General features: G+C 38.6%; 1 protein-coding gene across 2 annotated transcripts in view; it reads right to left on the bottom strand.

Moving 5' to 3' along the window:
- The window catches only part of ABCB11 (ATP binding cassette subfamily B member 11), a 91,251-nt gene that overhangs the window by 35,632 nt on the left and 38,377 nt on the right, over window positions 1–17,242 (bottom strand). For both annotated transcript variants that reach the window (XM_055308511.1, XM_055308512.1), the window contains 7 exons: window positions 11,953–12,066; window positions 9,373–9,483; window positions 6,467–6,592; window positions 4,848–5,051; window positions 2,749–2,919; window positions 2,032–2,233; window positions 766–841 (listed from right to left, as the gene is read on the bottom strand). In XM_055308511.1, coding sequence (XP_055164486.1) covers window positions 766–841; window positions 2,032–2,233; window positions 2,749–2,919; window positions 4,848–5,051; window positions 6,467–6,592; window positions 9,373–9,483; window positions 11,953–12,066 — 1,004 coding nt within the window. The remainder of the gene's footprint in view (window positions 1–765; window positions 842–2,031; window positions 2,234–2,748; window positions 2,920–4,847; window positions 5,052–6,466; window positions 6,593–9,372; window positions 9,484–11,952; window positions 12,067–17,242) is intronic.

The following is a 17,242-nucleotide window of genomic DNA, read 5'->3' as shown; positions in this document are numbered from 1 at the left end:
CCATTGTTTACGAACAGCCTCCTAACTTAGGGGGAAAAAATCTTTCATGAATAGAAACAAAGATTTTGGGCAGAATTCTTCTTAATATGCGACTTTTAACATTAAAAGAACTACTTTACTGAAACTTTTAAGTCAAGACAAAAGACTAAAACTTACAGTCTTGCTAATAGCATATTCTAAAAATATGTTTGAAAATCAATACCCCTATATTCATCCAATATTCGTTCATTCATTATTTATTAAAAATAAATAAATAGCTGGGGTTTAAGGAAATTCTTTTCAAATGCTAAAAAAATACATTTTTAATTTTATCTAGTTAAGAAATGATTTGAATTCCGTTGGGTCACTCTGGAAGCGGGAATATTTGTAATTCAGTTGTAGCTCAGTAGGTGAAAGAATGTACTTAAAGTCATGAACTTGACCTCCATGTACAACAGTGTTTTATACATGGTTAGATGTAGTGGACAAGACCAAACAGATTTTTTTAAATACCCTTTCTCAGTTCAATGGACAACATTTTGATTGTAAAGCACCTCTATCATGACCCTACCCACAGTAAGATAAGAAGTCAAAGTTAAACCAAAAAATCCCCATGAATTGGAGACAGAAATGTCAACTTAGCAACCAAGGACTCATTTGCATGTTCATTATGAAATGACTACGCTCAAGGCTCCGCTGACTGAGATATTGTCTGAGGATCATAGGTGCACAGGGCTCCTAAGAATATTTAAAAACCTTAAAATCTGTCCCATGGCTTCAGCTTACCTTAAACTAGACTGGTAGCTCCCTCTGCAAAAGGTCTGTTCGTTGTCAAGTGAGACCCCATCAGTTTCTTCTTCTCCTATTTAATACGACATCAACAATTCCTTAGTGTATACAATAAGGAGAACCATGTCAAAGTAAAACTACTTACTGTGCTTGCCTGGGCTATCATTACTATATCTGGTGCTAAAACATTTTATTAACTTCATTGTGACAAGTAAAACTTAGCACCTATCCAACACCTTCTAACAAAAAAATTTCAAAATACTCAGCAGGAAGTGCCTGGCTGGCTCATTCCAAAGAACACACAACTCTTGGTCTCAGGGTCATGAGTTCCAGTCCTACACTGAGGAGAGAGATTACTTAAACAAACAAACAAACTTAAAAATACTCAGTAGGATTGACTCTCTTGAACTGTGTGATACCCTAGGTGTTATCTCCAACAAATAGATATCTGATAGCATGGGGATCCCTGGGTGGCGCAGCGGTTTGGCGCCTGCCTTTGGCCCAGGGCGCGATCCTGGAGACCCGGGATCGAATCCCACGTCGGGCTCCCGGTGCATGGAGCCTGCTTCTCCCTCTGCCTATGTCTCTGCGTCTCTCTCTCTCTGTGTGACTATCATAAAAAAAAAAAAGATATCTGATAGCATGAATCATAAAAAACTCAAGGGAAGCCCACTGGAGACCATTTCTATGGTAGATTCACCAAATAAAAAAAAACTTTTCAGAATAAATCACATGTATTAAATATATGCAGTAGTTTTACCCAGTGGAGTTTAGAAATCGAGATATGATATGGTAGAGAAAGCTTGGAGTAGTTGATTAATGTAGGTTGGGATAAGTTACTAAATCTGAAAATTCAGACTTAAAAAAAAGAAAGGAAGCACTAGGGACTGAAGTATCTCTGCTTTAATGAAAATAAGCATCACTGTTTTTAGTCATTGATTAATTTACTCGGTCAGTAAGAACACAGGTCCCACTGTGTGCAAGACACTCTAGGAAGGCTCTCCTATTTGCAAAGTAGGAGGCAGGGAATTAGGGAGGTGAAATTAAAATTGTCTTCCACACAAAACCTGGGTTTTAGTTCTTTGACTTGATCAAGTAATGGAACCTCATGAGCTTCTGTTCTTTCTATATGATGCCTTCAAGGACTTTTGGGAGAACAAATAAGACAATGTATATTAAAATGCATAGAAATCCATGAAACTATTAGAGTTAACAAACATAATGCTTTATAGAGTGTACAAATGTAAAGGGAAAGACACTTGCCCCTTATGCCTTCTGCATTAGCAGTCGGCTCGCCTTGACTCTGCAAAGTCACCAGAGTGAAGTAAACCCCTTTCCTTTCCAACAGTTCCTCATGGCTGCCTCTTTCCACTGCTGTGCCGTGTTCAAAACCAATAATGACATCTGCAGTTCTGACTGTGGACAGGCGATGAGCAACCGAAATGATCGTATGTCCCTGCTGAATCTGCAAGAATGTACAGTGCACCCTTAGCCAAACAGTAAGACAGAGCTGACGTTGACCTTTGGATGGTCTCAGAATCCATAAGTGAGTCAGAGCCTTGGTCCTTGGAAAAACCCTCAAATGCGCTCTGCAGACATTAGCAAAGACCAGCACACTTTATCAAGGCCACAAACACCCTGTACATTGGTCCAGTTGCTAGCTATCAATCAATAGCTGAAAACAAAATGGGAATTTTTGAAATCACATATTATAAGTTTAACAAGATTTAATAAGATTAAAAATTTTGCATTTGTAGCTTTTGGAAACAAACCTTACTGACTTCTATTCGACTGTGAAGAACATTCTAGTCAGTCAGGATTTTCTAAACAGTCACATTGGATATGCTGACCCACACAGTCCTTCTCTCTCCCTCCCTCTCCATCCCTCCCTTTTCCCTCACCCTTCTCTCTCAGTGAGCTGCCTTTCCTACAACACATCTCCACATGGTCTTGTAAAACGAACTCAGCTTTTCAACAAACCTTATTCAGCGCCTCTTGTACCATGGCTTCACTCTCATTGTCCAGTGCTGAGGTGGCCATGTCCAAAAGCAGGATCTTGGGGTTTCGGACAAGGGCTCTGGCAATGGCTACTCTTTGTTTCTGGCCACCACTCATCTGGCCTCCTCCTTCTCCAACAAGAGTGTCAAATTGCTAGGAAGAAGGTGACACCGGTAATGAAGAGGAACAACTTGGTGGCTCCTGGCAGTAATCATTACAAGATCCTTTCTAGTTTCCTTCTCAAGCATGAATTTTTACAGGCCCAACTTTCACTGAAAGAAATACCCTTTCCTGAAACATGTTATTGTCTGATCAATATTTGTGTGTAAGATAATCACTTTATTCTTGGGGCACCTGGTGGCTCAGTCTGTTAAGCGTTTGCCTTCAGCTCAGGTCATGATCTCAGGGTCCTAAGATGGAACCCCATGTCAAGCTCCCTGCTTAGCAGAGGATCTGCTTGTCCCTCCCCTCTGCTGCTCCCCCACCTTATGCGTTCTCTCTCTCTCTGCCAAATAAATAAAATCTTAAAAAAAAAAAAGAAACTGATTTATTCTTTCATTCCCAGATTCACTGGGCTGTATGTCTCTCCCCAGCTCAACTTCAAATAAATGTTTACACCAAGGTAGAGGCACCTGAGTGGTTCAGTTGGTTGAGCATCCGACTCTTGATCGCTCAGATCTTAATCTCAGTGTCCTGAATTCAAGGTCTGTGATGGGCACCACACTGGGTGTGGAGCCTACTTTAAAATAAAAAAAGTTTCCACCAAACTAAAAGTTTATCAGGGCCCTGAAAACCCATTTTAAAGGGTTAAGGCACCTATCAAATCTTCCCTCTTTTCTCTAGGTAAGCAACACAGAAAAACACAACACTTAAGCTGTCTCTATTTTGCAAATGAAAGATCAAACTAGCTGAACAATCATTACCATTGACAGCAAATAGTTACTGAGCATCTTTCATGTCTAGCATTATATTGGAATCTCACAATGGTGTCAAGCTCTTGTCTTGTTTATTATTAGCCAACATGAGTTGAGCATTTACCATGTATAAAGTAGGAAGTTGAGCTCTTTACACATACTACCTCATTAGTCCTCACAGATGCCCCATGAGGTAGGTGCTGCTGTTCTCCTAAATCAATGACTAGGAAATGCTGGGATATAAAGGACTAAAGTGACTTGCCCTAGTTTCTAGAGCTTGCAAATGGAGAAACTGGGATTTGTGTGGAGGCAGTCTGATTTCAAAGCTTTAGACTCTTTATCATTGGACTATATTGTGCTCACAACAGTGATCCTACTCACACAGGTAATCTAGAAGGCTGAATAGGAAATGACTCTGGAGCCAGACCACCTGGGTGTGAACCTTGACTCTTCTGCCTTGAGCAAATTATTTGACCTCTTAGAACCTTAGTTCTCTCTTTATAGATGGAAATAATAATAGTAGCTGCCAACAGGGTGGTTGTAAGGGTTAAATGAGATGTGAAGTGCTTAGAACAGTGTCTGGTAGGTAGGTAGTAAGCACTATAGATATGCTAAGTGGTAATAACAGCTCTTTTTTGACCTGGCAGACCAATGGCCATAAAATATGTATAATAATATGGAGTTGGTTTTTGTTGTCACTGTTGTTTAAAATGAAGATAAATGAGGAATTTTTGAATATGTTAGATAGAGTACTGAGGTATTAGCTGTCTAAGCATAGTATTAGCTGCCTAAGCACAAGAAAAATTTTAAAAAATGACATTGGTAGGCATCAAATGAGCATTGTGTAAGTCACTGCCACATAACAAATTTATCAACTGCTTAGACAAATGCTTAACAGATGGAGTAAGAAGATTGTGTCTATGTCAAAGGGAGATTTTAAAAGAAAGTTCTCCTGTTTGGTAGATTTTTAAAGTATCAACAACAATATGTTTTTAGGCAAAGAGGAAGACTCATGGTACTTTTCCAGGAATGAAACCTGACATGGCATTAAGAATTTAATGATTTAGGATTCAAATGAAAAAGAAATGCATAGTATTGTGTAACTTTTTCTTTTTTCCTTTTACAACTTCTGGGTACCCACCCCCCGGGATGAGAGGCTAGGGGTACCTGTGGCAGGTCCATGATGAAGTTGTAGGCGTTGGCTGCCTTGGCAGCTCGAACTATATCTTCCATCGTTGCATCTTCTCTGCCATAGCGAATGTTCTCTGCAATGGTGGTGGAGAACAAAACAGGCTCTTGCTCCACTATCCCAATCTGAGCTCTAAGCCACTGAATATTAAGAGAGCGAATGTCATGGCCATCCAAAGTTACCTAGAGAACATAAGCATGACATCACATCTCTTGGAGTCCTTCAGGGTTCTGAATCAAAATATTAGGTTGTACTTGACTATGGGGAGAAATAACAGAGACCCACAAGATTATAGCAGAAATAATTCCTCCTATAAAGAGGTTTTTATATAGGAATGACGATATATAGTTGAAATCAAGTATAGTGATAAAATAATTCATTGAAAAAATACAAATAATGTAAAGGTCACTTAATTTAAATGATTGGCCCAGGAATGGAAAAGAAATTAATTCTTCAATAGAGTCAAGTCAGTTATTCACCATGCTTTGAATATTCTTATTATCTTTTGACTTGTGACCTAAAATGGACTTCAAAAGCTACAGAGAAAATAAGAAATGATCCCTATCTTGTATGCACTGCTTTACAGTAACTCTTACTTTCTGGCCAGATTCATCAAATAGCACTTTGCTGTTCAAAAATAATTGAAACTGTAAGTGGGATAAGCAAAAGTTACGATTAGAAAAAAAGCAAGAATCTTACATCAGGAAACCATGATTTTTATATATTCAGAGTGTAGTTATGCTGGTATGTAATAAAGAATACCCGGAGGATGAAATGTGTGTCCCAAAGAAGAATTCCATTATGTTTGTCATGTCAGTGTAACAGTGCATCCATCACAGAGAACGTTTTGCATTGAAGCCACTTGATATATGGTCAAATGATTCTATCTCAAGGGATCAAGGAGAAGTTGACAAGAATGACATTAAGAGTGTAGAAAAAACAGAGCTTTTGGCATCTAATAAACCTGGGTTCAATTCAGAGGCAAGTCTCAATCTTTGTGACTCTGCTTCCTTATTTATAAAATGAGCATATACACCTTGGGGGTCATTTTGGAAATAAGTACTCATTTTCATAAAGTACTTGACATATGTGATAAACAAATGGCAATTTTGTATATTTATTTTCTTAGTTTCTATGTTTATAGGCAAATAAACACAAGGAACAAAAGAGACCAAGCAGGTTGTGAAATTACATGATTTCTTTAAAATCTAAATTCTTGAAGCAGTAATCAATCACTCTGTTCATTCTGGCCATGCAACCTTTCCTATACTTAGCATTTGGAAAACTTCAAGAGACAAGAATGATTTTGTTATAACACAAAGAAGGAAATGGAAATATGAGTTCACTGAAGAGGCAGCAATACCATTTTGAATGTATCTGCACATTTAGTTACATCACTGAATGAACAGGCTGGTCATTCATTAAACATGGTCACCATGCAGGAAATCAGTCCAATCAACTCAGTCAAAAATCATTCAGTCAACTCTGCAAGGGACAGAACAGTTTCAGTGTGTGCTAGGCCTTTGTGTTTGACCAGGGTATCTCCATTTGCACTCTCCCATCCCCATGTATAGAGAAGTTTCTGGAAGACACACACCATGCCTTCACTGGGGTCATAGAAACGCTGAATAAGCTGCAGGGCTGTGCTCTTCCCAGATCCGCTGGATCCTACCACAGCTGTCATCTCCCCTGACTTAATGACCATGCTGAGGTTATTTAAAATCTGTAGAGGAAAGAAGAGAACAATGTTTGGATTGTCAGCAATTAGACTTGTAAGTTCGGATGCTTTGTGAAGATACCACCTTTGTGTTTACTTATGCCCTCAAAACCATAACTATCCATATCCATCAATAACCAGAAAGTTAGTAAACAGTGCCTAGGATGAGGTTTGAGCGTTCAGCACATGACTCGTTAATAAACCAATGGCGGGTCCAAGAAATAAAATGATATGTAGTAACACTGTAAATAAGCCATGCCAACTTTTAAAAGTATGCTTCAGGGGCATCTGGGTGGCTCAGATGGTTGGGCATCTGCCTTCGGCTCAGGTCATGATCTCCAGGTCCTGGAATTGAGCTCCACATTGGGCTCCCAGCTCAGCGGGGAGTCCATTTCTCTCTCTCCCTCTGCCTCCCCCACCCTGGCTTGTGCTCTCTGTCTCTCTCAAATGAATAAATAAATAAATCTTTAAAAAAAATAAAATAAATAAAAGCTTGTTCCAGAATCTACATTTAAAACATTTCTGAAGGGATCCCCGGGTGGCACAGCGGTTTGGCGCCTGCCTTTGGCCCAGGGCGCGATCCTGGAGACCCGGGATCGGATCCCACGTCGGGCTCCCGGTGCATGGAGCCTGCTTCACCCTCTGCCTATGTCTCTGCCTCTCTCTCTCTCTCACTATGTGCCTATCATAAAAATAAATAAATAAATAAATAAAAATAAAACATTTCTGAAAAAAATAAAAATAAATAAATAAATATTTTCTGATATGCTAGGATGCCTCAAGGAGATTGTCCCAATTAGGAACAGGAGCCATCAAGTTAGAAATATAATACTAATTTACTGATTGTGGATTAACAATAAACTAATTTATAAATTTTAAGCTATCATACATTTGTATTGCATGGGAACATATTATCTGAAAAACTTTCCCTAACAAGTATCTGTGGTGTGTTTGTTACATTTAAAGCATTGTTAATGGTAGAGACCAACTGCTGGTAGATCTAGAAAGGGAAGAACAAGTAGCTAATTCATAAGCATCTGTTGGTTGTTTTCACCCATTCAGTGGTAATTTTTATCCTTACCATGTAAAGGGGGCTTGGGGTCCTTCGTGTGACAAAATCTCACGTATTTCAGTTCACACTAGAGAGTCAGGCTTGCAAATATACCTTCACCTACTGGACCGTATTGGACTGTAATCTTCCTCCTAGGGTGGGTAGGCACTATGGGTGCCTTTCCTCATTACAGCCCAGTACAGTGTGGCACCCAGCAGGGCTAAGCACACACAGGTCTAAATAAGAGCTTATTAAAGCAAACTCCTGGTGTTGGGAATAGAGGGTAAAACCAGAATGAAATAAATGTATTTTCATTCAACTGGTATTTGTGAAACAGCTAGTATGAGCTGGTTCTGAATAGATATTATAAAGCAAGTTTTTTTTTTAATTTTTTATTTATTTATGATAGTCACACACACAGAGAGAGAGAGAGGCAGAGACATAGGCAGAGGGAGAAGCAGGCTCCATGCACCAGGAGCCCGACGTGGGACTCGATCCCGGGTCTCCAGGATCGCGCCCTGGGCCAAAGGCAGGCGCTAAATCGCTGCGCCACCCAGGGATCCCCTATAAAGCAAGTTTTTAAGCATCCATTGAAAAATCTTTACTGAGTGAATACTACCTAGTGGTTTATCTTTCACAAGGTACTTTAACATATGTTGTGACATTTAATGTTTCCATTTAATGTTTCCATATGTATGTGATATGTAACAGTAACAGAAGATAAATTTCAGCAATTTAATATATATATATATGTCTAATGTATGTGTGTATGTTTGTGTGTGTGTGTGTCTGTGTTTACCTACATTTTAGGTATGTAGCATCAGAATTAAGTTGCATGGGATTTAGTTCCCGTAACAGAAATATTATTAAGAAAGGATGGCTAGAGGTATTCTGTTAAAAATTAGGAAAAAGTCTCATTTCGAAGTCAAGCTATTCAAGGAGAGCAGTTCCTGATTTTCCCGGAGAGTTAATTGCTTTTAAAGATACTTGCTGTGGGGGACCCCTGGGTGGCTCAGCAGTTTAACGCCTGCCTTCGGCCCAGGGTGTGATCTGAGATCGAGTCCCACACTGGGCTCCCTGCATGGAGCCTGCTTCTCCCTCCGCCTGTGTCTCTGCCTCTCTCTCTCTCTGTGTCTCTCATGAATAAATAAATAAAATCTTTTTTTTTTTTTTAAGATACTTGCTGTGTAGGTGCAGGAAAACTAAATTTTCTTCATCATGTGCCCTGGCAATCACGTAGCACAAGACACATGAGCATGAGGTCACAAGATTACCTTTCCTCCCATGACTGATCTAATGACCTTTGTGAAGTTATACACAGGAAGTAAAAAACTACAAAGGCACCAGCTTTTCTTTGCCAGAAGTACCCTGCCCACGCAGTATTCTGACGTCTACACCTGCACTTCTTGATTGTTCTGATTGCCTTGTAGTTTGTTTTCAGCTTATACTTACAATGACAGGCCCTGCCACTCACTTCAGCAGAGGAGCCTCCTTCACCTGACCTAACCTGAATGTCCTCACCAGAGGAATCTGCACAGTGTTGTTGATGTAAAGGAATGTGACTTGTTGACTGTGAAATGACATGATGCCTAAGGATACTTCCAGAGGAACGTGCTTCTGATCCTTCTTCCTGGAAATTGTCATGCTTTAGAAAAATGATTAATCTGTGGCCCTGGATATGAATCATCAAAGAAGAAAAAATGCTGCAGTTCCTGGGAAAACAATGAACTCTTACCTTCACCTCTGGTCTGGAAGGATAGTGGAAAGTCACATTATGGAATTCAATTTCACCCTTAATTCGATCCAGCTTGTAGCCATCCTCTGACATGCAATCAATGATGGGTTTCTGGAGCAGAATATAAAAGGAATACAGCAACAACACATATATATGCACTTATTGTCCATCTTGGTTTGAATTTACTCATAAAACAGAAAAGCAATTCGGTAAAACACTACACCAAAGTTGCTTCCACATTAACTATTAATCAATAATAGTAATAATACTAACAGTTACTGAGATATTAATATGAAGTATTATATTACTAGATATTAATAGTATTGGTATATTATATTACATATATAATATATTAATAGGTAATCAAACATATACACATAATTAATTTATAATTAGTTATCAATATGAAATGTCAATATATAATTTATATATAACTTCACATTAATTACATCTAGTTAATTTAATTTTACTATTTGTTGATATACTACTATGACATAATATATTTATATTATTAATATGTAATATTAATAATATAATACATAATAATAATATAATATACAGTATTTATCTACAATTATATTAGTATATAATATATTCATATTATTATATATTATTATATTATTGAGATCCCATAGAAGACAATTCACAAGGTATTTTAATGTGGTTTTGTCATTTATGTAATTGTCACTATAACCTAACTAGACAGGTGATATGCTCAATTCTTCAATTGAGGAAGATGAGAACTCTCAGAGAGGTTAAGTATCTTTCCTAAGGCCACACAACTAGTCAGCCAAGCTGGGGTCCAATAGTACTCTACAACTGAGTACCTATCATAAATGATGATTAAAACTAACTGAATGTCTTAAATGGGTCCCTCAAATACTACCAACTTTCAGTTGTTATGCTGAATTTCATCTCTGTTGTTGTTAGTAGTGTGAGCCTCATCTGGAATTTAACCATTCTAGTTAATCAGAAAAGAGTGAGGGCCATCTCTTGCTACCAGAACACTCCAGGGTCAGCTTCATTCCCCTCCTACACTCGGGAAAGAAATTCATGACCATATCTCTATTTGGGACAAGAGTGTAATCTGCTTTCTTCCTTTTGGGTTTCTAGTAAAGATAATAAAGCAATTATTAAATGCCTTAGTTTTTTGTAATAGTTTCAAAGGCCTTTTAGACTCACCATCTTATCTGAGCATATAACAACCCTAAGAATGAGGTAGAATTTGGATAGCTCAATGTGTCTATGTGGTTTTCAACAATCTGTTTATACTCCAATATGTGAAACTCTCAAATATAAAACAAAGTGATGAATAATTTCCCTGGGCAGGTTATATGCTTCATAAATACTTCAGATTTAGGGGACTAAAGAAACACCTCTGGATTTCCAGGGCTTCCAGAGAAGAACATCTTGCCCTCTTCCACCTTCTATTCTTGGATTTTGACTTTCTGGCTAGACCTCCAATGTGCTTCAGTAGATTACCCAGGAAAATCCTAGCTAGGCTACCAGAATCCTATATGAGCTTGTAGAGACTTTCTGTCACGTTTAGAAGATAATCCAAACTTATGAACTTGGCCCTACAATCTTGCATGATCTGGCCTTTCCTCTCTCCAGCCTCTGTGCTCTTATTCACGCTGCTCAGACACAGTGACCTCATTTGAGGTCCTCGGATTCACCAATCCTCTTCCAACCAGGGGGCATCTCTTGCAGGAACAGCCTCCTTGCTCTCATTTCCCGTGCACTGCTCCTCCTCTAAACCTCACTGTGCCTGGCTGACTCTCCTGGGCTTCTCAGGGCAAATACTACCTCCTCAGAGATGACATTATTGACACCTAAAGACTCCTCCTCCCACCCCAACTGTTACCACCCTATTTTATTTCCTTTATTGTACTAACATTATCCCATCTTTGAGTGTACTTATGTCTTTTTTTAACTTCCATTTTTCCCTGAAGTAAGTTGGGTTTCAGGTGTACAGTATAGTGATCCAACAATGACACACACTACCAAATGCTAGCCAAGGTAAGTGTAATTACCTTCCGCCATCACACAAAGTTATTACAATATTATTGGCTATGTTCTCTATGCTGTACTTTTCATCCCTGTGGCTTATTTATTTTACAACTAGAAGTTTATCCCCTTCACTCCATGCCCCTAGCCTCCTCCTCTCTGGCAACCACCAGTTTGTTCCCTGTATTTATGAGTCTGTTTCTAGTATTTTGTTTGTCCATTTGCTTTGCTTTTTGGATTCTCCATATAAGTGAAATCATGTGGTATTTGTCTTTCTCTCTCTGACTTATTTCACTAAGCAAAATACCCTCTAGATCCATAAATGTGCTTCCTTCTTTTTTGCCTATTTTCTAGTATGATAGGAGAGCAAGGGCCTTATTCATTCTATTTCACTCCCGCAGTCCCAACTCAGTATGGGATCTGGCTCATGACTACCCTTATTAAGTATTGCTGAATTAAGAGCATTGTGGTATTCCCTTATATTTTTTTTAATATTAAGGGTAAATTCCTTGGAAATTCATTTTTCTCCCCACGCCCAATCTGCTCATGGCCTTTATTTTGGCTTTTACATACCCGGTCTATTGTGTGAAAAATGCTGGTGGCTGCTGCACGCCCAGTTGCAAAGGCTTCCAGACAAGAAGATGCATTGCCAAGATTTAAAGCTCCTAATAGAATACTGAGGAAAATCTGAAATGAAAAGAGATAAACCCAGTTTTCATGTGTTTTTGTCAATTTGTAAATAGTGCTATCATTTGAGCTCAGATGTTTCTCAGAAATATTCCTCCATGGGAGTTTGAAACCTAAATAGCTCTTTAGAAATACCTGAATAGTTTTGGTTCTGTAAAGTATCTCCATTTTTTCTATTATTATGGTTTAAAAGACTACATTTATTTTTAATTGAACACCTATGTGTAGAACACTACACTACAAGAGTGTAGAACACTACAAAGAAGAACATATTTTGAAATGAGTAAGAGGTCTAAGCAAGGCAGCATATAGACACAAAGTGAGTTAGAGTAGTGATAGGATAATTCACTTTGTAATATAAACAGCCTTATGTAGCCTTCTTCAGTAAAGACAGTATGATTAGCTTGATTTTCCTAGAGATTGGTACCTGTAATACAGGCTTGCTCCTACTGCCGTGTTATTGCTACTAGTGGACTATTACTAGGATAACTACTACTACTATTACTTTTGCTAAGGTATATTTCTAAGCTCTTTATCTGTGTTACTTCATCTAATCCATGCAACAGAAGAAAAAAACCAAGGTGTATGGAGGTTCCCTAACTGACCCTACATTACAACATATATTAAGTGGTAGAGCAGTATTTGCACCCAGGCTATTGACTGACATTCTGTCCTGCAAATAGGCCCTTCTGCTGCTCATGACATGCAGTTGCTATGGCCAGGTCCCTGTGCAATCCTGAGGAAGCTGTCCTTTACCTCACCAACCCTGTCATTTCATTAAATTAGGGGAAGGCAACTTGAGCATGAGCAGATGTTCCTACCAAATAGCACTCTGTGTTTATCAGTGCTCTTTATAAAGGAAGAGGCAATGGGGCAAATTGTCACGTGACGTGCCTTTGGAGGAGCAAAAGACTCCTTTTGACCAAATGGATGCTAGTCACATGAAGCTCACAGAGGATGTTTCATTGGGCACCCTCCGTCAGGGACAAGAGTTACTTGCTGAGCTGAAGATTGGCTGCTGCCTGAATGTAGTCTTCTTCAGGCAGTCAAATGAACCTAGCCTATAATGGCTTCCCTGCTTTCTTTCAGTCTTGTGTCTGGACCACGAGACTCCTCAGAGCCTCCCAGTTACCTCCCTTCCTCTCCAGTAACCGCATTCCACATATCATGATGATGTGCACCAGTCCCCTCTTGCCTTCTCCCTGAATTCCCCACTCCATGTGTGGGATATTCTCTCTTCATCATTCTTGTTCCTTTTCCTTAATTACAGCAGGTAGTTCTTCCCATGGTCAGATTACTTCATCTCTCAAGCCCTAAATTTCTTTATCTGTAACACAGGAGTTCTAAAAGCATATAACTCATGGGACTTTTATGAGCATTAAATGCAATGATTAGTTGAAAGGTGATTAATCCAGTGTTAGACACATAAATAATAGTGATGATGCTGAAAGAAGTAAGATTCCACACAAGGAAATGATACGGTGAATAGATAGCACAGTACTTCTCTAAATTGGGTTAAGACCACCTTTATCAGACCACCTGAGCAAAGGAAACCTTTCACATGTCCTAGATCAAGGATCAGCAAACATTTTCTATAATGGGCCAATAACAGATATTTTAGACTTTTTAGGCCATAAGGGCTCCAAAGCAATTACACAACTCTGCTACATACTATAAAAACAGCCAGAGACAAGAATGAACAAATAGCTGTGGCTGTGTTCCAATAAAACTTTATTCACAAAAACAGGCATCAAGTTAGATTTGGCTGGAGGGCCATAGTTTGCAGACTTCTGCTCTAGATTCTAGATTGAATCACGAGGGACCTAAGCTGAGGTTGGCAGTCAAACCCTGCTCAGCCTGGCTTTGCAAATATCTCCCTCAGGGTACTTCGGGAGAATGAGTGAGACAGGACAGAAGTATGTACCTAATATTATCACAATAGCTAGCACCCAGGGCACCTGGCTGGCTTAGTGGTTGAGTGTCTGCCTTTGGCTCAGGTCAGGGTCCCGAGGTCCTGGGATCGAGTCCTGCATCAGGCTTCCTGCAATGATCCTGCTTCTTCTTTCTTAATTTAATTTAATTTAGTATAATTTAATTTAATTTAATTTTTATTTTTTATTTTTTAGGAGCCTGCTTCTTCCTCTGCCTATGTCTCTGTCTCTCTCTCTCTGTATCTCTCATGAATAAATAAATAAAATCTTTAAAAAAAAAAAAAAGCTAGCACCCATCCCAGACCATCATTTCCCACCCCAAACGTTGTACGCTAGCCCCTTGGACAGCAATGTGGAAAGAAGAAAGGCAAAAGAGACCACTGGGGACCAATATATCTATGGGTGTGCTGTGCTGAGGAAAAGGGGCTCAGTGGCTCCTTGGAAGCAGGATCCAGAGGCAGGAAAACAGTGGTTAATGAGTCAGATCCAAGAGGCACAGACACGTGTGTTTATATCCCACTCCAAACCCCTTAGCACATATTTTTCAACCTCATGGCTCCATTTTGTTTTTAATTAGTAGTATAGTGACATCAATACAGAATGAAATTTTGATATGACATATAGTATTTGTATGAAATATGTCACTGAGCGCTTGGTACCTTATACATGTTACTTTATTCCTGATATTATTTTTTATTATTGAGTCCTGAAACCTGGCAAGCATGAAAGAGCAGCCTTCTGGACTCTTCAATTCCCTTTCATCTTCTCTCCTAATAGATCACAGAGTTTGTTTTTTAGTCTGTGTGCAAGTGATACTAATCACAGTCATTTACATGAACCATTTACCATATATGCTCAGTTACCATACAGCCAATAATGATTTTGTGTACCAAAAAAATATATTTGATTAACCTAATTAGTAATTAGTTTAGTGGATTAATATACTCAACTCGGCTCATGTACACTCAGACTTCATAGTTTGCTACTCAGAAGTATGACCAAAAATGTGCCTGCACACATGAGTGAGACAAAGAAAGAGATGAAGGAGCAGAGGAAGGGAGAGAGAAAGAGAGAGAACAATCAATGGTTATACTGTTAATGGAGATCTCTCATTTTCCCAAAGGTGTATTTCTTAAGGTGTAAGCAGAGGCTTGCAGGAAGGCATTAGGAATAAGAGGTAAGGTTAATAATTGATGATTAAAATGTTAGAGACACAGGGGATGTCACATCTGCACATATTAAGTACTCTCTCAGCCAAATTATTTACAGAAGACATAGACAAGAGTGGACACCTGAAGCTGAGGAGTGTCTAGTTAGTTAAACGAGGAGGCCATTAGGCTGAGGTTGATTTATTGCCTCAATAGCTTCTATGAGCAAACCAAAATCTAAGCGCAAATGCCTCCATTAAGAAATAAAAAAAAAACCTGAGGAAAAGTGATCACGAATGGTCAATCATGCTCCCCCAGGCAACGGAACTGCTTAAACTGAACAGATCAGACAATCTTTTTGCTTTGCTTCTGCCTCTCCTCTATAAAAATCATTCCCCTGCTCCTGTGGGTAGAGAGTGGCCTCTCATCACTTCTGGTTTGGTGCTGCCTGATTGGAATTATTTTTGCTTAAAAAAATCTCCTACTCTCTCTCTATGTCTCTCATGAATAAATAAATAAAATCTTTTAAAAAAATCTTCTAAAAGTTTTAATATGCCTCAGTTTATCTTTTAACAGAACCATAAAATTGGATTCCTGCTAGAGAGAGTAATCAAAGGGTTTTTAAATTCAGCATTTACAATTGGAATTGTGTATTATTTGACTTCCAATTTGTCAATTCATTTTTCCCTCTGAACTGTTACTTGTGCACATCTCTGTCCTCTCCTTGCAGGCATGGAATGAAAGGAAGGATGTATTTTCTTAGTGCATCTTTTTCTGCAGAATGAGCAGATATAAGCAGCTGGGACTAAAGTCAACTACTAAATGTTGAAAGTTCCTAACAGCCATTAGATCAGTAAAGACAAGGGACTTCACAGTCAGGTTTCATATCTGTAATATTTTCACTGGTTTTTCAAATGTTCACAGCTATATTAGAGTTGTTAAGAAAGTGGTTAAATTACAATAATAGCAACATTTTCCATCTATAGTTTCAAAAGACACTTTAACATGTCTTATCATACTTAATTTTTTAAAGCAAAGTTCAAGTGATGCCTGTTGTTCATCTTGCAAAGAACTGAATTTTAAAAAGCTGTTCTTAGTGTATTCGCAAACTGTTAATGAAATAGTCAGTAGTTTAGATTGACTATAGTTTGACCTCTGATAATCATCTCTATTAATAAATAAAATTCCATTCAACTTTCCCTACAAGTGTATTTATATTAAAGCAGTAGACTTCAAATTATAAGCTATCAGCTAGCAAATTTTTAGCATATCAGATTTTGGCATTTCTCATTGTTTAATTGGTGCTGTCTCACCTAGAATCTTGAGCCAAAATATTTTATTTAAGAATCTTATATGAAACTGCTTCTTATCTCCTTGCTTTTAATATTAACATGATTAATTATAGGGCACCTGGGTGGCTCAGTCTGGTTAAGCACCCGACTCTTGATTTCATCTGAGGTCATGATCTCAGGGTCAAGAGACTGAGCCCTGCTTCATCCTCTGTGCTGAGGACAGAGTCTGCTTGAGATTCTGTCTCTCTCCCTCTTCCCCTCCTCTGGCTAACACACAGGCACTCTTAGATAGATAGATAGATAGATAGATAGATAGATAGATAGATAGATAAAATCTTTTAAAAATTCATATACTTAATTAAATAATTAATAGGCCAAATGAAACATGTATTTCTTGTTTTATCTCACTGACCTCATGTGTAACGGGCACACACCTCCTGTGTGAGGACAGGAAAGGGTAGGAACAAATGTAAATAAACCCAAATGTTCAATTTCATTCAAGAGCTCTAAAGGAAAAGTTCAGCAAGCCATACAAGAGAATAAAAGACTCAAGGAACATGGAAGGCCTTATTGGGGAGGGGCCATTCAGCTGATAATGAGAACAATGACAAGAGTCCAGCTTAAATGAGAGGAGCTGTAAACTAAGGAGGAAAGACATTGGGTTAATGAGCAAGAGAAAGAGCTTTCTCTGACTCTGTCCACACCTGATTACCCTGCAATTCATTGTTAATGTTCCTTGTCTTCTATAGCACATGTTTTCATCTGTCATTAGGCATTGATGTGGTTGTTTAATTATTGTTTCTTT

Source organism: Nyctereutes procyonoides, unplaced genomic scaffold (assembly GCF_905146905.1).
Source record: "Nyctereutes procyonoides isolate TBG_1078 unplaced genomic scaffold, NYPRO_anot_genome, whole genome shotgun sequence".
Lineage (NCBI taxonomy): Eukaryota > Metazoa > Chordata > Mammalia > Carnivora > Canidae > Nyctereutes > Nyctereutes procyonoides.
Note: the sequence above shows the minus strand (reverse complement) of the source record. Positions and strands in the feature narration are given on the sequence as shown.